The sequence below is a fragment of the Dipodomys merriami genome, unplaced genomic scaffold (assembly GCF_024711535.1).
Source record: "Dipodomys merriami isolate MVZ:Mamm:240054 unplaced genomic scaffold, mDipMer1.0.p SCAF_28, whole genome shotgun sequence".
Taxonomy (NCBI): Eukaryota; Metazoa; Chordata; class Mammalia; order Rodentia; family Heteromyidae; genus Dipodomys; species Dipodomys merriami.
In genome coordinates this window covers 15,887,291-15,910,449 of record NW_027204270.1, presented here as the reverse complement: position 1 = coordinate 15,910,449, position 23,159 = coordinate 15,887,291, and the positions used below count along the sequence as shown (strand labels likewise).

At 52.6% G+C, this 23,159-nt stretch overlaps 1 protein-coding gene across 1 annotated transcript in view; it reads right to left on the bottom strand.

The window, feature by feature from the left end:
• Positions 1-17,971, bottom strand: part of Ece1 (endothelin converting enzyme 1) — a 98,850-nt gene extending 80,879 nt beyond the window's left edge. The window contains exon 1 of the mRNA XM_070037716.1: positions 17,832-17,971. Coding sequence (XP_069893817.1) covers positions 17,832-17,834 — 3 coding nt within the window. The 5' untranslated portion in view covers positions 17,835-17,971. The remainder of the gene's footprint in view (positions 1-17,831) is intronic.
• Between the last annotated feature and the right edge of the window lie 5,188 nt (positions 17,972-23,159).

Here is a 23,159-nt window from a genome sequence, read left to right as displayed (position 1 = left end):
CTGGAGGACTAGCTGAAGAGACTTCGCTGGGATCTCATTTTCATTTCTTTTAGACAGTCATACAATTCTGCCAATCGACTTCACAACAGTGCCTTTTGGTTTTACCCTAAAAGGGCAACCTTGTGCCCTGCTCTGAAAAGCCCCAATACATACATGAAAGAAGAGCCCAAATTTTTTTTAAAAATCCAGAATGAAACCTCGGAGAAGCGAACTGAGGCTGGGCGGCTGGTTGGAGGAAGGCCTGAGCTGTCCAGAATAACACAGCTGGAGAGGAAGAAGGAGGAGAGAAGACATAAAAGGACAGCGCGCTGCAGCGCTGGACACTGCCCATTGCACACATGCATGCACATGGGCATGCAGACACTTTTCCCGTCAATCCTTACTGCAAACATCTGTGTACCTCCTGTGCTGGATGGCAGAGCAAGACAGAAGAAGTAAGATAAAGAAGTCAAATACAGCAAAATGCCAGGCAACTGTGAAATGCCTGTGCTCGGGAAACTGAGGCAAGAGGATTATGAGTTTGAGGCCAACTTGGACTGCACAGCAAATTACGGGTCCCCTGGGACTAATGAGTAGTAAAGTCTTATCTCAAGAAGAGAGAGAAAGTCAGGCACCAGTGGCTCACACCTGGAATCCTAGCTACTCAGAGGCTGAGATATGAGGACCGTGGTTCAAATCCAGCCCAGGCAGGAAAGTCTATGAAACTCTTATCTCCAATTAACTACCAAAACAGTCAGAGTGCTACCCTTGAGCCCAAAAGCTCAGGAATAGTGCCCAGGCCGTGAGTTCAAGCCCCAGGATTGTTATCAAGAACAGAAAACAAAAAGGGAGAGAGAGAGACAGAGAGGAGAGAGGAAAGCAGAGCAGAGCAGAGAAGATGTTTAGTTGTGTTAAGTGCCAAGAAGGATGATTAGATAGGGCAATGGAGGTGGGGACAATTTTCTCTTCCTTCCTTTCTTTTTTCTTTTCTTTTCTTTTTGTCCTTTGTAGGGCATGAACTCAGAACCTAGCCATTGTCCCTGAGTTCTTTTTGCTTAAGGCTAGCATTCTTACACTTTGAGCCACAGAGCCACTTCTGGTTTTCTGGTGGTTAATTGGAGATAAGAGACTCACAGACTTTCTTGTCCAGACTGGCTTTGAACCTCGATCCTCTGATCTCAACCTCCTGTGAGCCACAAGTACCCAGCTGGGGGGCAATTTTCAATAGCCAGGGAAGGCCTCTTTGTAAGGTAGCATCTGAGTAGAGTCTCAAATGAGGATTTCTTTTTCCCATCTCAAAGATGAGAAAAGTGAGTCTCAAAAGTAAGATGACTTACTTAGAGTTGTCTGGAAAGGATCTGGCTTAGGTTAGCCTGAGATGGGTCCTGAGGGAAGGCAGTAAGGAGCATCCTGCCCGCTGTCCTGGGGCCCTAGCAGACATGACTAGTTGGTATCACCTCTCTAGTTGGAATCCAGGTTTCCAATCTTCAGGCTTCCAGATCATCAGAATCATGCAAATTGGGACTGGCACAGCAGGTTCCTGATAGAGCTGAAAAGACCAGGAGGATGAAGTAGGGAAAGAGGAGGGAGGGTGAGCCACCAAGCACCTCAGGTATAATACGGAAGGGGGTGGGAGGGTGGAGGAAGGGAGGGATGAGATCTATACTACTTGAGAGCATCAGTGGGGGACTAAGCGGGATCCCTCCCTTGGCTCAGCCCACAGAGCTGTGCCCACGGAGACCAGGATGGCCACCAGAGCTGAGGCCATCAGCACTGACCTAGCTTGCCAGGTCTGGCTGCCCCATCCAGAGTTGAGGCCTCCCTACTTAACTAGATCTAGACTGACCCTGGGGTTTATTCCACCAGTGGTGGGGGTGCTCCTCGGAGCTGAGAACAAGCTTGGAGAAGCTCAGGAGGGGCTGTTCCTGCCCCAGTGCCTTTGCCTGCCTCTTTCTACATAAAGGGAAACATGTCAGGGTTTCGCAGATGACTCACTTTCCCTGGAGAGGCCTAGCGGGGCTGACTCAGGCTGCAGGAGCCTGGGGTCACTGACTCCACGCCCTGCTGTGGCTGAGATGCCCTGGGCCCCAGGAAGGCAGGGGACAAATGGAGGCGTAGATGAAGAGGCTAAGAAGGGGCGGCCTCTCCTTACCCAACCTGCTTTGTGTCACTGGGTGTCACCCAGCGCTGCCCAAATAGAACCCGATGGAGGAGAAAAATTCCTGTGGATTTTCTTGAATGAGCTTGAGGCTGAGTCACAGCCACCTGGGGACGGCAGGCACACAAGCTCCCAACCACCAAAGAAGGAAAAGCGGTCCTCGGTAAGCAAGGGAGGAGGAGGAGGATCACAGAGCTCCGAGCTGAATTCTGGGGTTTATTTTCTAGAAAAACACATTACACAATAGTTGCGGGTCAGGACTGATTGCAAGCAAAGTGCAAGTCTGTGAGTGCTGGATTCCGTGTCTTCTTAACCCTCGCGGGTCCCCTAGAAGAGTGTCCCCGGGTGAGCAAGGAATGGGCCTCCTTCACTGGCTCCTTCCCCACTTTGGCCCTGCAGGGTGAAGGGTGGGTGGCTCCCTCCCCTGGCCTTCTCCTGAACATGAGCTTGAGGCTGGTGGAAGGTGGGGGGGGGTCTGCCCTCCCAGCCCCTATGTCCCCATAGGAAAACAGTCCCTAGGGAATGGTGTGAGTGTTACATCCTTATTCCTTTCAGAACTAGCACCCCAAAGGCACCCCCTACCCGCCTCCAGAGCGACCTGGAGGTGGATGGTTCCCACTGCAACCCACCCTCCCTGGCAGACCTTCTCCCTTAGCTCACAGGGCCTCCCTGAACCCCAGCAAACCCCCCTCAGCCTTGAAGGCAGATGCACCCCAAGGCCCACAACAGACAGAGGAATGGCTTCTGAGTTCAGAGCAATCCTGGCTCTACCATGTCACCGCTGCAGGGACTCGGTGGGGCCTCTAGCTTTAACCAAGCTTCAGCTTTCACATCTATTAAGGGAAGGAACAAAAGCCAGTGTGGTGGCAATGTGCCTGTATAGTCCCAGCTACTCAGGAGGCTGAGGCAGGAGGACCACAGGAGTCCAGGAGTTTAAAACCAACCTGGGTAACATAGATCTTATATATATATATTTTCAAATGCCAGGCAACAGTGGTTCACGCCTGACATCCTATCTATACAGGAGACTAAGATCTGAGGATTGCCATTCAAATCCAGCCCAGGCAGGAAAGTCTGTGAGACTCTTATTTCCAATTAACCACCAGAAAGGCCAGAAGTAAAGCTGTGGCTCAAGTGGTAGAGTGCTAGCCTTGAGAATAAAAAGCTCAGGGACAGTGCTCAGGCCCTGAGTTTGAGCCTTAGGACAAGCAGGAAAAACAAAAAAAATAGATGGGGGTAAAGAACCAGTGATTCCTGCTAGTTAATCCTAGCTACTCAAGGGGCTGAGATCTGAGGATCACAGTTCAAAGACAGCCCACGTAGTAAAGTCTATCTTATTTCCAATTAGCCACCAAAAAAGTCAGAAGTGGAACTGTGCTTCAAGTGATAGAGAGCTAGCCTTGAGCAAAAAAATCTCAGTGATAGTGCCCAGGCCCTGAGTTAAAATCCCAGGAGCAGCTCCAGGATTAGTACCAACACAAACAAACAAACAAGCAAAAAGCTGCAAGTGGAGCTGGCACTCAAGTGGTAGAGTGCCAGCCTTGGATTAAAAAGCTAAATTCAGGGGCTGGGAAGGTGGCTCAGTGGTAGAGCGCTTGCCTTACATGCATGAGGCCCTGGGTTCGATTCCTCAGCACCACATAAGCAGAATAAAAAAGCCGGATGTGGCACTGTGGCTCAAGTGGTAGAGTGCTAGCCTTGAGCTGAAGAGCTGAGGGACAGCACCCAGGCCCAGAGTTCAGGCCCCACGACCGGACCAAAAAAATAAATAAAAAAGCTAAATTCAGGCCTGAGCCCTGAGTTCAAGAACCACTACCAGCACAAAAAACAGGGGGGAGGGGACCCATGAAGACCCACGTCAGCTCAGTATGGATGAGTCAATGTGTTTACTGTAATGGGTCAGAGAGGCCATGGGCAGTGTAGTCGGGAGTTATGTAGAGCCGCAGGTGTCAGGTAAGGCTCAAGGATGCTCTGGCATCTTCCCAGGGCCCCCAGGACTTCCATCATGGCTCACTAAATCTACTGAGTTCCCATGGTATGATGATCCTCATACCTTTTTCTTTTGATACTGGGAAACTCAGAGCCTGATGCTTGCTAGGCAGGTGTTCCAACTCTGGATCCATGACTCCAGCCCCCTTTTGTATTGGTTACCTATATATATATATATATATATATATATATATATATATATATATATATATATATATATATATATATATATATTTTTTTTTTTTTTTTTTTGCCAGTCATGGGGCTTGAACTCAGGGCCTGGGAACTGTCCCTGAGCTTCTTTTGCTCAAGGCTAGCACTCTACCACTTGAGCCACAGCACCACTCCCAGACTTTTATGTGGTACTGAGGAATCAAACCCAAGGCTTCATGCATGGTAGGCAAGCATTCTACCACTGAGCCACATTCCCAGCCCTGCAGTGGTTACTTTCAAGGTAGGAACTGGAAGGAGAGGAGGACCTGGACACCTGGACTGTTATCCTCCTATTTGTGTTCCCTATGTCACGAGTGATTGACAGGCCTGTGCCAACATGCCCAGCCATTGTGCTTCTCTGGAAGCTGGGATGACAGGCTGGAGCAACCCATCCAGGCATAGAGTAAAACAGAGTCCCATGAACTTTTATGCTTGGACTGGCCTCAAACTTTCATGACCCACATCTGCTCCCCATGTAGCTAAGATCATGGGCTTAAACCACCATGATGGCTGGGAAGGGCTTTTTCTTTCTCTCTTTCCTTCTTGTATTTCATACATTTTTACAATATTTTCCCATTGATCTCACCACCTATCCCGCTCTCCCTGTCCCCTTTCCAGGAAGGGCAATTTCTCTGGCTTGTCCTAAACTTGCCTTATGATGGGATGCGGGGACCAGGGGGCTGAGCCTGAGGCCTACGGTGCTCTCCCCGCCTTCAGTCTCATTTCCGCCACCCCAAATCCTCAGCCAACAATAGCCGATCCCAGGCAGCTTGCCACACAGCTGAAGCTTCCTGAGCAAAAATACTCTGGGTGCGGGGGAGGCTGGGGAGGTTCTGGCAGGAGGTGGGCAGGAGCAAGCACATTTCTTGAGTCTATCAGCAAGCAGGGGACCCCGTCCCCAGAGAGGAATTAGGCCTAGATCCAGAGTTTGGGGTGATTCTCAGAGAAGGGGCCTGGGGCTTGGGGAGCGGTGGGAGTCTCTAGAACCTGGACCCCAGAGAGATCATCTGGATCTTGGAAAATGGATGCTCAGGTGCAGTTCCCAGGGGCTGAGCTCCTTGCAGGAGGGACGGTGGAGCCTAAGGCCAGGAGGAGGTGGGGCAGGCTGGGGCAGGCTGCAGAGCAGCACAGGGTCAGAGCAGAGACCCAGAGACCCAGGTGGCCACACAGAGCTAACCAGGGGAGAAAAAGGACATCAGCAGGGGCTGGCCATCAAGATCTCTGGACGAGGGGCCTCCTTGCTTCTGAAAACCCCATTGTTCAGGAAGCGGGCCAGGCAGGGCCCAGACTCTCTGCCCCTACAGATCATGGAAAGCCCATCCTTGCACTCCAGGGAGGGGCTCTTTGTACACAGTGTCCCAGTCCAGAGTCCCACTCCAGTGGATCTCCATCAAAGCCCACTGAGGGGAGGGGGGAGGGACAGGTCTCTCTAGGGTCACAAAGGTCATAAGGAAGGAATTTGGAGGTCAGAGCGCTGTCCCTCCCCCATCAGCTGCTTCAAAGACAGAAACTCTGTCTTTCCCAATCCCCCATTCCCTGGAAGGCCCAGACTCTGCAGGGGGCTGGGGTGGGGAGGGGGGTGTCTGTGGCAAAAGCAGCTGCCAGCAATGTGGATCAGAGTCAGGGTTTTGCTGGAAGATTCTGGGCAAGAGCTTCTGCTCTGCATCTGGGCTTTGCTGGACTAGCTGCATAGCACTGGGCACACAGTCCCCCTGGGCTCTGCTGTCACCTGTCAAGGCAATGCACTGGACCTCAGCCCACCTCCATCCATCACCAGGCCCTGTCACTTGTCACCTCCCTACCATCTTGTGGCTTGGCCACCATCAGCCTCTGACTCCATGCCTGTCCCTGACCCAAACCCATCTCCACCCAGGAGCGGAATGAACCTCACAGAAGGCAAGTTAGATCCTGCAACTCCCCGCTCTCAGCCCTTCCGCCCTGGCTCATTTCTGCTTTCTTTCTTTAAGGACTGAAACGGGGCCCTTTGGTATGGAAGAACATAAAGAATGGCTCTGGTGTAAGGGAATAAAGAAAATAGAATAAGATTTAGAAAAACACAGACACACACACCATGGCTCACCACTGCTCTGGGGACAGACAATCTCTTACCTGACTGGTATGGTCCTGCAGGGCCCAAGCCTTGACTACCTTTCAGGGTCACCTTGGGTCACTCTCACTATTTTTGTTGTTGTTGGTGGTGGTGGTGGTCGTGGGGCCTGAACTCTGGGCCTGGGAGCTGTTCCTCAGCAATTCAACTCAAGGTTAGTGCTCTACCACTTGAGCCACAGCACCGCTTCCAGCTTTTTCTGCTTATGTGGTGCTGAACCCAGGGCCTCATGCAAGCAAGGCAAGCACTCTACCACTGAGCCACCTTCCCAGCCCTCACTCTTACTCTAAAACTCCACTCTTGCTACATGAAACATATTATATAAGTCCCCTACCTCAGGGCCTTTGCATATGCTCATGCTTTCTGGCTTAGAGTCCTCTTTTTTTCCACTTCTCCATCTCTTCCTTATGTTGTCCTTCTGAACTTTTTTTTTTTTTGGTCAATCATGGATCTTGAAATCTGGGCCTGGGAGCTGTCCCTCAGCTCTTCAACTCAAAGCTAGTGCTCTACCACTTGAGCCACAGCACTACTTCTGGCCTTTTCTGTGGTGCTGAGGAATCGAACCCAAGGCCTCATACATGTGAGGCAAGTGCTCTACCACTGAGCCACCTTCCCAGCTCTGAACTTTCTTTCTTTCTTTTTTTTTTTTTTTTTGCCGGTGGTGGGGCCTGAACTCTGTGCCTAGGCACTGTCCTTCAGCTCTTCAGCTCAAGGCTAGCGCTCTACCACTTGAGCCACAGCACCACTTCTGGGTTTTTCTGCTTATGTGGTGCTGAGGAATCAAACCCAGGGCCTCATGCATACAAGGCAAGCGCTCTACCACTGAGCCACCTTCCCAGCCCTTCTTCTTCCTCAGCACCTTCTCCCCCAGCCAGGCTCTCTGCCGGGAGTGGCTCCTGTGATGGACAGCACCCTGTTCGTGTTTATAGATCTGTGCAATTATCTAAGGCCATGTCTATTTGGTCACCACTCTAACTTGTGTCTGGCACACCAGGTGCTCAATCAATAGCAGTGATTGTCACCATCGCAGCTGTGGTGACAGAGGCCCTGTGTGGGAGGTGTGCAAGAGGCAATGGGTGTCAGCCAGAACATGGCCTTGGCAGCTTGGGGATCTGGGTTCTAATCTCAGCTCTGGCATCATAGCTGTTTAGCTTCTGGCAAATTGCCTAGCCTCTCTGAGCCTGTTTAATCTGAGGATTACATTAATGCTTTAGACACACTGGTTCTGAATGTCTTCACTATGACTGGTAGAAATCTCTTCCAAGACTCCCTAACTCCTCTGCATCAGTTTTCCCCCACCAGATGAGGCTCTGGTGTCTGAAATGACAATCAGGACCATCCATGCACTCTGTGGCCCAGGAGAGTCAGCATCAGGGACTCTGTTAAGGAGGGCTAGATCCTGGACTTGGCTCCAAACTTACTGGATCAGGATGTGTGGGACGAGAGCAGAGAAACCTGCCTCTGTGGCTGGCATCCCCCCTAGTTCCCCTGCGCACCTGGACATATCATGTGGTCCTGCAGTTCCCAGGGGGCCCTGGTACAAGCAGAGCTGTCAGCACCAAGGCCAGGCATATCATAACTCAGGGCTCTGCCTAAGGGTGGACAGACCTAAACAGACTGAGGCTCCAATCTCCCTGGCCCAGTGGGACTTTGGACTTGTGGCTCCTCCTCTTGGGGCTGCCTCATTCCTGTTTAAAAGGGCAATACACTCTCCCCACCGCTGCGGTGGTGGGAACTTGTCACTGTCCCCGTCACTGTCCGCCTGTGCCTCCTACCTATTCTCCTGGTAGCTCGAATGACAGGTGCCAAAACACACAGCTGGAACTCCAGCTCCTCTTGATCTGTTTGTGGGCGGGAAGGTAAGAAAAGGGGGGAATTTCAGTCTGAGAAAGCAGCTGGGGACACAGAGCAAAGGGGCTTCAGAAATGTTCAAGGGGACACAGAATGATCGAGAAAGCTTTGAGGAGTAGCTATGGAAACCACAGGGTTCAGCCAAACCAGCCTGAAGCCTACCTTTTCCTGTCCTATTTGCCATCACCAGGAAAGCTGTCACTTCTTCTTCTTCGCCTCCTCAAGAGGAAGATGGGGTAGAAGACACTCAAATCTTACTTCTACTCTGACCTCCCCTCCTTCTTCCACTTCACTCACAGTTCCAGGAAGCCCAGGGGGAGGCCCAGTGGCCACTCTGGGGCAAGAAATGACTGGCCTAAGACATCCAGAAACCACAAAGCCACAGGACTGCCTAGAGGCCAGCCTGAGAGCTGTGGTCCCAGGACCCAGGCCTGGGGGTGGGGTGGGGTGGGCGGTGGTTGTCCTTTATGGCCAGGTCACTGCTACTGTAGAAGGAAGAGGAGGAGGGAGGAGGCTCAGTCTGGGGAGGGGGAGGGGCGGGGCCCTGTGGGTGAGGGTGGGAATGTGGTTACTTAGGCAGAATCCCCAGGCAGAGTCTGAGGCCCATCTGTGTGGTCTCAGAGGAAACTTTTCTGTGCCCATAACCTGCAGCCAGGAATATCTACAAGCTTCTGTGAAGGGAGTGGCCTGCTTCCCTTGGATCCCCTATATAGCTAAAACCCCAGAGCCCTGATACCCAGAAACTTCCTCTCCCTTGGGGCACAAGGCCTGGCTCACCAATCACTGGCCTCCCTGTCTGCCTCCTGCCCCCTACAGGCTGTCCTCCCCACAGCAGCCAGCAACCATCTCCAGCAAACCAAACGTGCTCCCCCCCCCACCTCCCCCTGCACACACACACACACACACACACACACACACACACACACACACACACACACACACACACACACACACACACACACACACACACACACACCATCCTAATTTTCCAGGTGAGACTACCAGGTGGCCTCATGGCCCCATTTCACAGATGAGCTAAAACTCAGAGAAGCTAAGCAATCTATGCCAGGCCCTGCACTGAGGGGACCTGCCTGATTCCCAGGCCAAGCCACTTCTCAGTAACACACACACACACACACACACACACACACACACACACACACACACACACACACACACACACACACACGCACACACCCCTCCTGCCAGAGCACTCCAGTGCCTCCCCTTCACTCTGGCTATGAAATGTCAACTTCCCTCACCATCACCTGACAAGGCCCCATATGACCCTCTACACTCAACCTTTCCCTGCTTCCCCCGGTTGTCAACCCATCAACACACCAAGTTCCCTGTTCCTGTCTCAGGCCCTTTGCACTTGCTGGTCTCTTTCCTGAGAACGCTTCTCTCCCTCATCTTTGCCCAGCTGCGTCCTCCCCCACCTTCAGCTCCCAACCTTTGAGGCAACCTCCTATCTTGGCCTCCATCCAGGGCCTCTCCCCGACACAGCCACTTTCCCCCTTGTTGCTCAGTTTTCATTTCCATTCCTTCTCTCTGTGATGATGTTTCTGACCAGTTGGTCTCCAGTTTCCTCCCCTAAAACAGAGCTCTTTAAGGCAGGAATTAGGTAGGCTGTTCCATCTTTTTGGCTCGTGTGTGTGTGTGTGTGTGTGTGTGTGTGTGTGTGTGTGTGTGTGTGTGTGTGTGTGTGTGTGTGAATTCCAGTATTGGGGCTTGAACTCAGGGCCTTGCACTCTCACTTTTCACTCCAAGTTGGTGCTCTACCACTTAAACCATGCCTTCACTTCTTATCTTTTTGGCTTGTGAAATGGATGAGGCCGTAGGTCCTTACTACCCTGTAGGTAAGGATGCTGGAGCTGAGACAGATAGTGAGTGTAACTGCCCCAAATCACAGAGCCAGGGAATGGCAGGAGTCAGGCCTACGGTGACCTGACACCAAGGTGGTCTCTGCCAAGCCTCTGAGGGTGGGGCTCCCATGGGGGAGGACTGACCGGCCTTTAGGAAGGTATTGGTCCACCCATGTTCCTGGGGTTCTCCTATGAGGGAGGGGACAGCGGGGCTCATGCAAAGCCAGGCTCAGTCCTGGAGACAGAGAAGCCCAGATCAATAGGAGCTGATGGTGCCTAAATGACAGAGACCACCAGAAACCAGTGGGGAGGGGCAGCATAATCAACCTGATGTTTCGTACAAGAAATTGAGGGTCTTCAAAGAGAAGGGACCAGCCTAGGTCACACAGCCAATCAGAGGTAGATTCTGTGCCCTGTGGGAAGGGGCAGGAGTGTCGTCACTTGGGGCGAATCTCCAGCCTGATGTAGGGTTTTTTTTGTTTTTTTTTTCTTTTTGTCGGTCATGAAGCTTGAACTCTGAGCCTGGGCATGGTCCCTTGCTCTTCAGCCCTAGGCAAGCACTCTACCATTTGGGCCATGATGTCACTGCTGGTTTTCTGGTGGTTTATTGGAGATAAGAGTCTCACAGATTTTCCTTGCCTAAACTGGTTTTGAACCGCAATCCTCAGATCTCAGCCTCCTGAGTAGCTAGGATGACAGGTGTAAGCCTCACAGGCCGGCCTGAATGCAGATTTGGCCCATCAAGCCCTGCTGCTTCCCAGGTACAGCAGAGGCCCAGGGCCTGGAATGTAGCAGAGGGCTGCCAGGCCCTGAGGGCAGGGGCAGGGCTAGAACAGAGCTGAGACAAAAGACAGAGGGGGGCCTGGGATGCCCAGAGTCTGCTGTAGGCAAGGCCTTGGGCAGGAAGGAGAGCAGTGAGCTCTGAAATGGAATGCCTGCTTGAAGGACCTGGTGGCGAGCGCGCACGCACACACACACACACACACACACAGAAGAAAGATACCCACTGTGACACAAGCAGCCTCCAAAGGAACACACTATGGCACAGGTGGACTCTGGGACACTCAGACTCCAAAGGGAGTTCAAATCCAGGTTGGTGGGTGGGACAGGAAGCGCCCAGCAGCTGCCCACAGGCAGGGATGGTTGGAAGGGCACGTGGGAACTGAGGAAGTGGCTGGTGTTTTCATACAGGGTGGGCATGTGTGCAAAATGAGGCTGTAGAAGATGCTGGTCCCTTAACTCTACATACCTACACCCTACCGTGTACATCCCTCCAGGAATGTACAAGTGTCACCCCAGTCAGGATGAGTTCCTCCCCCACCCCAGGTCAGCTGACCTCCCCCAAGCCCCAAACTTGCAGCACAGAGCCCAGATCTTCTGAATAGAATGTGAGGAAACAATTCTAACTGCTCCATGTCAGAGGCAAGAGGGGACATCATGGTCCCAGGAACACAGCATAAAGTGACAGCAGCCAGGCTTGAACCCAGGGCCCATTTGTCTCCAGTCCTTCCTACCCTGCTCTGCCCTGCCCATCCTGCTTGCCAGGCCTTGGCCCCTGCCCCTCCCCTCCAGACTTGGGACAGCTCACGGGTGCTTTTGAGAAAGAGCTGCCTAGGGAATGAACCTTTTCCACCCCCGTGGGCCGCCTCCACCCCCACCCACCCTTCTCTGCACACCTCTGAGGTCATTTCTGCCCTGGACCTCCGCCCAATAACCAGCAACTCAAAAGGCTGGGAAGCTGGGTGGGGGTGGCATTAGCCTTGGGTTCTTTTCAAGCTCTGGGCTCCCCTCAGAGTCCCTGGCCAGTGCCCCAGAGTACCCGGAGGGCTGGAGGTTAGAGTCCCCACCCTTGGCTCCAGTTCCCAGTGACGCAACCAGTGTCTGGATTCGGAGAATCATAAAATGTTTATTTGGAATAACAGCTACCTCCGTGCCCGGCTTCCATCCTCACCCAGTGCCAGATTTTTTGCAGAGCGGTCCGGGGCTGTGACCTCCTGGCAGAGAGCCTCCAAATCAGGGAGGGGAGCCCCCCCAGAGGGGGGGCTTCCAGGGGGCTACGGGGCGGGGGGGGCGGGGGGGAGAGCAGGTGCCAAGGCTGCTGCTGCAAACTGAAAACAGATCCTGATCTGTTCTGTTTCACTCATGTCATTTTTCTGGGTGGGAAGGAAGGGCAGCTTGTTCAGGGACTTGAGAAAGGCTCTTGGAGGGCTCAAGTTGGAAGCCAGGCCTCTTTACACCCTTGGCTTTGCTTTCAAAGAGCAGCCCTAGAGCACAGCTGGGCCACCGGCAGGCCTCTGTGGGGCAGGCCTCCATCTGGGAGAGCAGGCAGGGAGGGGGGGTGGGGGTGGCGCTGGTTCCCGCAGAGGTAAATATTGACATGACTGTGTTTACACTGTAACCTGAGTCCTGGCAGTGGGCCCCACCGCTCTCCAGCTCCCCTGCCAAAGAGGCAAAGGACTGTGCCAGCCAGGAGGTCGATAGATGAGGTGGACCAAGAAGAGGCCAGGTGGCTTCTGGGCCAGGGGCATGTGGTCAGAAAGCAGGGGTATCCCCAGTGTGGGAGATGAGGGCTGTACAAGGGCAGGCAGGGAAGGATCTGTTATCTGAACCAAGGAACTGGGGGTCTGGGAGTCTTCAGGTCTGGATTGGAGTCCTACCTCTGCTACTAATGAGCCGTGGGATCCAAGATCAGTCAGTGATAAAAGGGGAGGGGCAGGGAATGCAAAGGTGACAGGCAAATAATCAGCTTTTCAGCCTGGCTGGCATTCAGCCCCAAGATACCCACACCACTAGCTGTGACCCATCTCTGTCCCCAAGGGCTTTTCCCAGGAAGGTGGAGTTTCTGCTGAATTCAGTGGCATCTCCGGGCTCAAGCCAGCATCTTGAGGAACGAGGAGATGGCAGTCCCAAATCCCAAAGGGGCTTTTACGCCTAAATTGGGGGAATGTGAAGACAGAAGACTGCGGGCAAGAAGAAGGACCAAGGGCTCCCCGTCTCCTGGACACCATGCCTGGCCAGTCCCCTGGGCCTGATGGGAGGCCCTCCCTCAGCGAATGAAATGTTCTTCAGAATAACTCCTCTGTCTACCCACCCCTGTGGGGAAAGGGAGCCATCTTCAGTCTTCCCATCTGGCCTCATTTTAATCTGAACAAATGAATGAGTGAATGATGCACTTGAACGATGGCATCCAAGGAAGCAGTCCACGGAGTGCAGCTGCGGCCTCCCCCAGGAATTTCCGCTGGCACATGCCTGTGGCTGGGGTGACTGGAGACACGCCCCCCCCTCACCCTGCCCTAGGTTGGCAGAAGTCATTTGCTACCTTGTTTCAAGCCATTCAGGGGCTCTGTCCTCTCTCTGGTCCTCTAGATCACAGATCCTTGAGGCCAGGAGACTGATTACTTGTCTAGAAGGCCTCAGGGAGATACAGAACTGCCTGCTCTGGGACCTCTCTCTGGCCACAGCCTCCCTTCCTGTCTTCACATCCCACTGGGGGCAGTTTGGTGGTGGGAGGGGTGGGACACGGTGCCCAGACCACTTGCATCTCTCCCAAGGCCACCTCTGGCAGCCACCAGTCTCCTCACCCTTCTCCACCATGGGGAGCCTGTGTGGTCTTCTCCCAATGCAGATATAGCATGGCCATGTGACTGCCCTCTCTCTAAACTCCTCAGTGGTACTTTAGTGCTCTTGGGGTGGACCCCCAAGTCCCGCTCAAATGCACCTGCTCTGGTCACCTTGCAGACATCCTGCTCAGATGTCCCTCTGGCCATATCTCTGGGGGGAGGGGGTCACTTCTGATCCAAGACCAGGGAGCCTCTCAGGCTCCCTGGCTGGGCACCCTTCACATTTCCACGGTAACAGGAACTGCACTTATCATTTCCTGCCCTCATCTGTGGTGGCAGAGAGACACTGATCCTAGTCTCTCTGGCTTTGAGCTATCCCAGGCAGACTGGTTGGGTGAAAAGGCAATAAATGGCCTGGTTGCTAAGCAGGGCAAGTGAGATAACAACAGAACACAGACAGTTGTATGCTATTGCTGATATCTCCCCTTCTCTAACCACCAAAGGGTGGCCTTCCACCATGCTTGGCATGTCCCAGCAATGGCCCCCTTGAACTTCTGCTGCAGAGGTACCAATCTGTCTCCTCCCAGGGCCTCTCTCTGCCATTCTGTGTTGAGAAACATTGTACTTATTCATTCACAAAAGGTAACAACATCCTCTTTCAACAAGAACTGTAGCAATGCAAGGAAACATGAATAAGCAGTTACCAGGGAAGGAACCCCATTCTTAGTAGCTGGGGGTGGGGGTGGGCAGTAGAACATGGCTGGGTGTGGCCAGTCCTTATCTTCACAGGCAACAGTGACATGTTCTAAACACTTGGTCCTTTTTGTATCCTCACATTTTTCCTAGAAGCAGAGGAGGGGATGTCTGAGACCAGCGTACCCAGCAAGTCTGTGGTCCACCAGCATTCAAGCTCAGACCCTGGATCCCATCCTCCCTCAACACTCTCTAACCAAGAAAATCCCCATCTCCCAGCTGCACATTTAACTCAGCCCCTGCCTCCCCCCCCCCCCCCCCCAGCTTGGAATGTGAAGGAACATTCTCAAGACATGGCAGGGCAGAGGGGGAAGCTGGGCTGTGTCTCCCCCTTCACCCCAGCCAGTATGCCTGGTTAACCCTACAAAGACCAAAAAGGCCAGCCTGCTATGAGCTGTCTTGCTCTGGGACCCTGGACAACTCCTCCGGTGCCTGCCTCCTGGGTGGTTTGAAGACAGAGACAGGGGGATATAAAAAGCATCCCGGGAATCCTCATCCCACAGGCTGGGTTGGGGTCTTTGAGAAGCCTTTAAGAATAGCATCAACTTCCCACCAAGGGGTTAGAGACCTAGGTAGAAACATCTCATACGTCTGAAAAAAAAAAAGGAGCCTCCAATAAGATTGGGGGGGGTGTTGCAGGGGGGAACTTGACTCACCAAGGGACAGGAGATGCTAGATTTGTTTAAAGCCCAGCAGAGCAAGAATAAACATTTCAGCAGTCTTAAATCACCCCACCCCAGGAATGCCGGCACAAAGACCATGTTGAGAGGAAACCAAAATGACAAGGGCCAAGGCAGCTGGGCCAGCCCCTGGTCTCTACCCCACCCACACGAAACCAAGTCAACAAGCCACAGTGGCTTGCTACTGCCGTTTGCCCCCTGGCCCTGGCAATTTCCCAGCACCTGGGCTCTCTACTCTCCTGTTTCCTCATACCCAGTGCCAAGCCAACCCCATTCTGCCTGTCAAAGAATTTTCTCCTGTGTGCTCCCATTCCTAGTCTTATGTCACACAAGGACTTTTTATTTTTCCCAATGCAGATGCAACATGCTCTATGATGCTTTCTTCACCAGCCCACACCCGGGATAGTGACTCCAGCTCTCCTAAGGACAGGCTACCGGTCAATGGGACCAGAGTAGCATTTATGACTTCCAACAATGGAGTTTATGTTTATGTTTTCTTTCCTTGCATAGGGATCATTCAATAAATCTCTGTTAAATGAAATGCTGCCTAAATACCCTGGCTTTCTTCTCCCCACCACTTAATATATACAAACCCTTCCTCCAGACCAGAACTTCCCAACCTGGGGCTTAGGTTGTCAAAGAAAGGAAACTAAACAGTAATCAAATAAAAGACTCTCACTAGGTTTATGTCAACCAATCCTCACCCAGTCCCAGGAGATAAGACTTAATGTCCCATCTGATTGATAAGTGCCACTCAGGGGTGCTGGTGCAATTGAGCAAGGGGGGGGGGGGAGTGGAGAAGCTGAGATGGCATCTGCAGCTAAAGGACAAAGTCTGAGGTCTTCCTGCTACATTGTGTGTGGGGGGTGTGGGGGGGGAACTTCTCAGGGATAAGGCCCTTAAAGTATCACCAAGGTAGCATGGAATCTCTCAAATGGTGATATGCCCCTATCATATATATTCTTTCTCTCTCTCTCTCTCTCTCTCTCTCTCTCTCTCTCTCTCTCTCTCTCTCTCTCTCTCTCTCTGAGACAGTTTGTCCTTAAACTCTTATGTCTCTACTTCCTAAGTACTGGAATTATAGGCATATATACCACCATGCTCAGCCCTATGGTGGTTTTTGTTTTTGCATAGCTGAGGGCTGAACTCAAGTGCTCTTCCCCAACCTCTCTATGATGATTTTTTGTTGTTGTTGTTGTGTGTGGGACTTGATCTCTGGGCCTGGACAGTGTCCCTAAGCTCTTCAGCTCAAGGCTAGCCCTCTACCACTTGAGCCACAGCGCCACTTCCAGTTTTTTGGTGGTTTATTGGAGATAAGAGTCTCATGGACTTTCCTGCCAGGGCTGGCTTTGAACTGTGATGCTCAGATCTCAGCCTCCTGAGTAGCTAGGATTACAGGTTTGAGCCACCGATGAAAGACTGAATTTTTTTAAGGAGAAAAAAAAAGTACCTTTCTAAGTAACTTGGGTCAGGATAAGCTTCCAGAGAGGATGATATGGTCTCAAATTCGTCCTATCTGAATTATTCACATCTGAAGAGTAACCAAGTGCTAGTCCACAGGTTTAAGTGAACCTCTCTAAGCAGAGCAGTCTGGGGGGCGGGGTGAGGGGGCTCTCATCTAGGAGGTACATGGGGTCTACAATAGCCTCTAGTGTCTTGGGTGTAGAATTAAGCCTGGACACTCTACAGGCAGGTAGTGTGTGGGGAGGGGGATGTTAAAGGAGACTCGGAGCGGAGGAAGGAGGATGTAAGGCGAATCTGACTCTGGGTCCTGAGGAGGCGCTGGGACTCTCTTCTTGGAGGGTCCCACCCTGCCCCGGTGGAGGCAGAGCTTTCCAGTTTGGCAGTAGCATCACAGAGACGTGGGGTTGGCCGCATCCCTGGACTGGCAGCGTCCATCCCTGTCACATGCCCTCCGCAGGCCCAGCTCACTGGGCACAAGAACCTGACTAGGGGAGAGAATCTCGTCTGGGAGGAAAGAAGCCAAAGAAAAGCAGGTGGCCCAGACCGTGTGATGGAAAGGCTATCACCAGGCAAAGGTGACCCAGGGCCTCAGCTCAAGCCGCCCAGCCCCGCCTGGTGGCACATGCCTGTGATCCCCCCCGCTTGAAAAGTGGAGGCAGGAAGATGACCAGTTCGAGGCCGGCCTGAGACACCCCCCCCCCCCGCACACACACACACGAGGGTGAGCTGTCCCCCTGCCGAGCCCCCCCTTTCCGGGGATGAGTGCTAGAAGATGCGGAGGGGAGGGGAGGGCTAGGACGGGAGCTCCACGCGAGCCCAGGTCTCCGGAGCCACCCCCACCCCCCGGGCCGCGGCGCGATCAGCCCACCACGCCCCGAACCGAACCCCAGCCCGACCCCAGCTTCCCGGGACGCTCGGGTCCAGCTGGTCCCCGACGCCTCAGAAGCAGCCGCCGCGCAGACCCAGCCGGGCCGAGCCGCCAGGCTTGGGGGCTCCCGACACCCCGACCCAGGCCGCACCAACTCCCCACCCCCCAGCCGAACCGGCCACCCGGGCCGGCAGTCCACCCGAGGTCCGCGCGGCGGCCGCGGACCGAGCCGAGCGCAGCGCCCGGGACCCGCCGCGCTCTGCCCCGGCGCCCGCATCCACGCCTTCCGCGAGCCGGGCCCGCCCCGTGCCGCCCGGGCCCGCCGGCGCTGCAGCGCCACTCACCATAGCTCTCGCTCCCGGCTCCCGCTCCGGCTCTGGGCTCGCGGCTCTCCGGCCCGGCCCCGGCTCCGGGCTGTCCTTCCCCTCGCGGCCGCGCGGCGCGGGCTCAGCGCGGATGCCGCTCCTGGCTGCCCCTGCGGCGCGCTCTGCGCTCGGGTCCCCGCGGGCGAGCGCGCGACGGAGGCGAGGAGTCTCAAGGGGGCGGGGCCCACAGCCGACCAATGGCGCGGCGCGGAGTCCGGGGCCCTGACGGCACAGCCAATCACACGCGGCCGCAGGATCACCCCGCCCCCGCGGGCTCCTTAACCCTTGGTATGCCGGCGCTCCGGGCGGGGGCTGCCTGGGGGGCCCGGGAGGGCCGGCGTGGGCCCAGCCTCGGGTTTCCGGGTGCAGGGTCCACACCTCGTGGACACTGAGTCTGGGGACAGGCGGAGCCAGCCGGGGAGAGGCTCAGCTGTGTCTCGAGCTGGACGCCCGGTGTCTGGACGACCTTTGTCTTCTGCCTGGCGCCAGCACTGAAGCATGACCTGGGGCGCTGCAGCTGCGTGTGTGTGTGTGTGTGTGTGTGTGTGTGTGTGCGTGTGTGTGTGTGTGTGTGTGTGTGTGTGTGTGTGTGTGTGTGTGTGAGGGAGGAGACAGAAGAGGGGGAAGGGATAGATTCCTCGTGCCTGCATGTTTATGTGTGGAGGGAGGAAACAGACTGACTATATTCGTGTGTGAGTGTCAGAGAAACAAGGAGAGAAAGTGGGAGGGAAGCAAAGTCCAGGCATGCACTAGTATGTCCAGGAGAGAACCTGTTGCTACACGTGTGTTGAGTAGGTGCAGTTCTGAAGAAATATGTCTGTGTGTTTGTTTGGAGTGTGATGTGTACAATTGCATCCTGTTGTGCATGCAGGTAGGTGTGGTAGACAGAGATTTTCTGTAGTCAGGCATAGTGGTGCAGGCCTGTAATCCTAGCCATCAGGAGGCAGTGACAAGAGGATTGACATCCTGGGCTACACAGCAAGACTGTTGCACACAGGGAAGAAGAAGAAGAAGAAGAAGAAGAAGAAGAAGAAGAAGAAGAAGAAGAAGAAGAAGAAGAAGAAGAAGAAGAAGAAGAAGAAGAAGAAGAAGAAGGAGGGGGAGGGGGAGGGGGAGGGGGAGGGGGAGGAGGAGGAGGAGGAGGAGGAGGAGGAGGAGGAGGAGGAGGAAAGGTAGGGAGGGGGAGAAAAAGAGAGCGGGAGGAAAAGGAAAGAAGGTGGGAGGGAGGGAGGAAGAGACTGCCCTTGTTGTAAACAAGAGAGCAAATCCCTGAGGGTTTGTGGGGAGGGGGTGTTTTGCTTTCCTGTGACTTTGTTGTGTGACTATTGTGATCACTTTGTTGGGCTTAGAAAAAGAAACTAGTGTATAGGGGGTGTGACATACAGGTTCAGGAGAGACAAAGGTTCCTAGAGGAATTGGGATTGAAGGATATCTAGGAGTTGCTGTAGCCAGAAAGAAAGACCTGGGAAGTCTTGTGTACTACTTTTGGAAGGGAAGGAAGGTTGAACTGGCTGAAGATGGGGAGGGAGAAGACCTATCGCTGGAAGAGAAGAGGAAAAACTGCAGCTTGTGACTGGGAGCTGGCCGTGATCGCCCACATACAGTTGGGATGCAGAGCACCTGGATGGGGATCCTTCCATATAGCAGCATTGTAGAGGGAAAGGCCACGGGGTGGGGAGGGTCACAGACCTGTTGAGCGCCCTTAGTCTAAAATTCCTGGTGTCTCAAGAAGTTCCTGAAAGTCACAGACCTGATACCTGAAGGCTCGTTTGTGAGGCGTGAGAAGGGAACCACTTATGGTAGCTCTCCATTTGCCAACTGTGTGGTTGTGGGAGATTAATGCTCTCCGAGCCTCAGTTTCCTCCTCTAAAATAGGATTCATACTTCCTGCCCACCTCACTCTGCCAATGTGAAGATTGAAGCAGTTGAGGTGTGGACCCTTCATAGCCCACAGACCTCTAGCCCATAGGCTCTGTTGATAAAGGTTGAGAAAGAAGCAGAGTGCATCTGTGCTCTCTGGTCAGGCTCAGGGTGACTGGTTGGGGAGGGGGCTGGGGAAGCTTCTGGTGCTAGTAATGCTTTTTGTGACGTCAGGGCTGGGGACACAAGGAGGTAGGTTCAATTCATGGAAAAACTCAAGACTGCATCTCTTCATACAAGCCTGTTTTTGTTTCTTAAAAAGTGAGGCCAGGCTCACATACCACTCTCAGCAGCCCCACCACAAACACAGGTCTTGCTTTTCCTGTCAATTCCAACTATGGTCCCCAGATGGAATCTCATTGGCTCTCATTGAGACATATGTTAGTTTCTCAGCCAATCAACTTGGTCAAGAGTTCTGATTGGCTAGAGCTCCTCCCTCTAAGCTGAGCTAGCTGGCATTCTAATTTAGTTGTAGTTTGTAGCCTGTCGTACATTTAGGACTCAACAGGAGGTAAAAGGAACCCCCGAATTTGTGAAGAGGCTGACAGTTCACAGGCTTTTGTTATATAGCCACAGCCTTTCTTGGTATTTTTCTCCCTCTACTTTGCCTCCATGGTCATCATACACAGAACAGAGGCTTAGTAATGTCTAGTACATAGTTGATGCCTAAAGACTCTTTTTAATTTTTTTGGTGGTTGTGGGGCTTGAACTCAGGGCCTGGGTGCTGTCCCTGAGCTCTTCAGTTCAAAGCTAGTACTCTACCACTTTGACCCATGGCACCACTTCTGGTTTTCCGGTAGTTGATTGGAGATAAGAGTCTCACAGAGTTTCCTGCCCAGGCTGGCTTTGAACCATGATCCTCAGATCTCAGCCTCCTGAGTAGCTAGGATTACAGGTGTGAGCCACCAGTGCCCAGCAGCCAAAGAGACTTTTTAAAATTATTTCTTGGCAATACAGGATTGGAACTCAGAGCCTTGTACTTGTTAGGTAGGTGTTCTAATACTTGAGGCACACCCTCCCCAGTCATTTTTGCTTGCTTGCTTGCTTGCTTTCTTCTTTCTTTCTTTCTTTCTTTCTTTCTTTCTTTCTTTCTTTCTTTCGATAGTGTCTCATAGGTTTACCAGAGACAGACTTGGATCTCAATTTTCTTCACTTTGTCTCCTGTATAGTTGGGATTACAGGTCTGCCCCACTACACTGGGCCTGAGATTACTATGTTAATTTTCCTGTTTTGGTGTTTCCTATAGTTTTGGATTTTCCTACAGTGAATATGTATACTTTGGACAATCTTTTAATACCTAAGAAACATCTAGCAGGAGCAAAGGCCTGGTGGTGGGGAAGCTGTCAGCACTCTAAGTACCAGTAAGGAAGTGAGGAGAAGGGGAGCTAGTGGTATCCCGTGCACAGTCCCTGTACCAGGCCAAGGAGCCTGGGTCCTACAGGAAGGCCCAGGCACTTTCCCAGGAACCTGTGTCCAGAATCATTTTCATAATTTGGGTCTTTAATGTGAATGATAGCTATAAACAATGAGTATCAACACATTCTGTCTCCCTAGATGGTATGGCCTGGTAACCAGAGCTGCCCACCCCCCCCTGCAGCACCCAGGCTGGGCTATGCCTGGGGCTTAGGTTGGGGCTGGCTACGCTCCTGTAATTGCCTGCGGCTGGTGAGGAAAGATAGCAGCAGGTCTCAGCTTGGTTGGTTTATTTTCCAGGGCCATGAGCTCAGCCCTTGTCTCTGCGAGAATTCCAAGAGCCTAGAAGATGTTCCAGACATTGACGAAGAATTTTAATGACTCTAACCACCACCGCCACCAAAATGACACACACACACACCTTGTGGATTAAGATAATTTCAGTGGCAAACTTACAAAAAGAAGTCCTCTTTTATAGCAAAATTACACACACAGACAGACACACACACATGATATTGAACGGGGGCACATTTTAAACATACTTCCTAGGAGAAGGTAGATAGGAAAGACAGAAAAATTGAGGGCCTACAATGGGCCAAGAAACAGTTGTGGACTTAAGGCAGAGGCTTGGGCTCTACCCCTAAGGGTATGGCTCAGTGGTAGAGCACTGGCCTAGCACAGAAAAAAAAAATAAAGTAAAAAGTGAACAGAGGAGCAGCAATAGACACCCATACATCCAAGGAGCACATATGACAAAGTCACCATGTGACAAGGCTGTGTGCCCACCTCAGGACAAACCCTAAATGGAGCAAGGGGTGAGAGGAAGGGAGGGAGGAAGGGTGGGGCTTGAACCCAGGGCCAGGTGCTGTCCCTGAGCTCTTTTGCTCAAGGCTAGTACTCCACCACTTGATCCACAGAAACACTTCCTGCTTTCTGGTGGTTAGTTGGAATGAAGAGTCTCATAGCATAGACTTTCCTGCCCAGGCTGGCTTTAAACTGTGATCCTCAGATCTCAACCTCCTGAGTAGCTAGGATTACAGGTGAAAGCCACCAGTGCAGCCTTCACCTTTATAATAACAATTAAAAATTAAAAACAAAGACTGGCTGCTTCTTGATTCTTTAAAATATTCACAACAGGCAACTCTTGAGAGACAGAAAATGGATTAGGGGCTGCTGAGGCTGAAGAGGGAGGAGAAAGAGCAGTTGGAGGCCCTGGGGTGGGGGTGGGGGGATAGAGTGGCCACTAATAGGACTTGGTTTCTTTTGAGAATGGTAATAAGTTTCACTTTTTCTTTATCTCCTCCTCCTTCTCTTCCTCCTCCTTCTCGTGGTGTGGGGTTTGAACTCAGGGCTTCTTGCTTGCTAGACATACCCAGCCCTCTTCCTCACTGGTTATTTTTGAGACGGGCCCTCACTTCCTGCCTAGGAACACCCCTGATCCATGATCCACCTTTTAGGATTCCTACCCTAGTTGGGACGACAGGCATCCCCCATTGTATTCAGCTATAGAGATGAGGTCTCATGTGGTTTTTCTGCACAGCTGACTTGGATCAGTGATCCTCCAAATGTCAGCCTCCCATGATGCTTGTGGGGACAGGTGTGTGCCACTGTACCCAGCTATGTGTTAAAAAGGGTCTCACAAACTTTGCTGCCTGAGGTTGGCTCTGGACTCTAATTTTCCTCTTTCCTAGAATTACAAGTGTGAGATGCTAATGCCTGGTTCACAATTCTTAATATATTAGATAATATTGCACTGTCCGCTTTAAATGAGAGAATTTTATGGTATATAAATTATAGCTGGATGAAGCTGTTTTAAAAGTTTATAATGAAAGCATGCATAAGGAGATGATAAACAAAGACAGGGAGGTAAACAAAAATACTATTGCCTAGGTCTGCACGGAGCTAATTCTCTACAACACACAAATGCATACCTTGGCCTGCGGCCTGGGCGCTGTCTTTGAGCTTCTTTTGTTC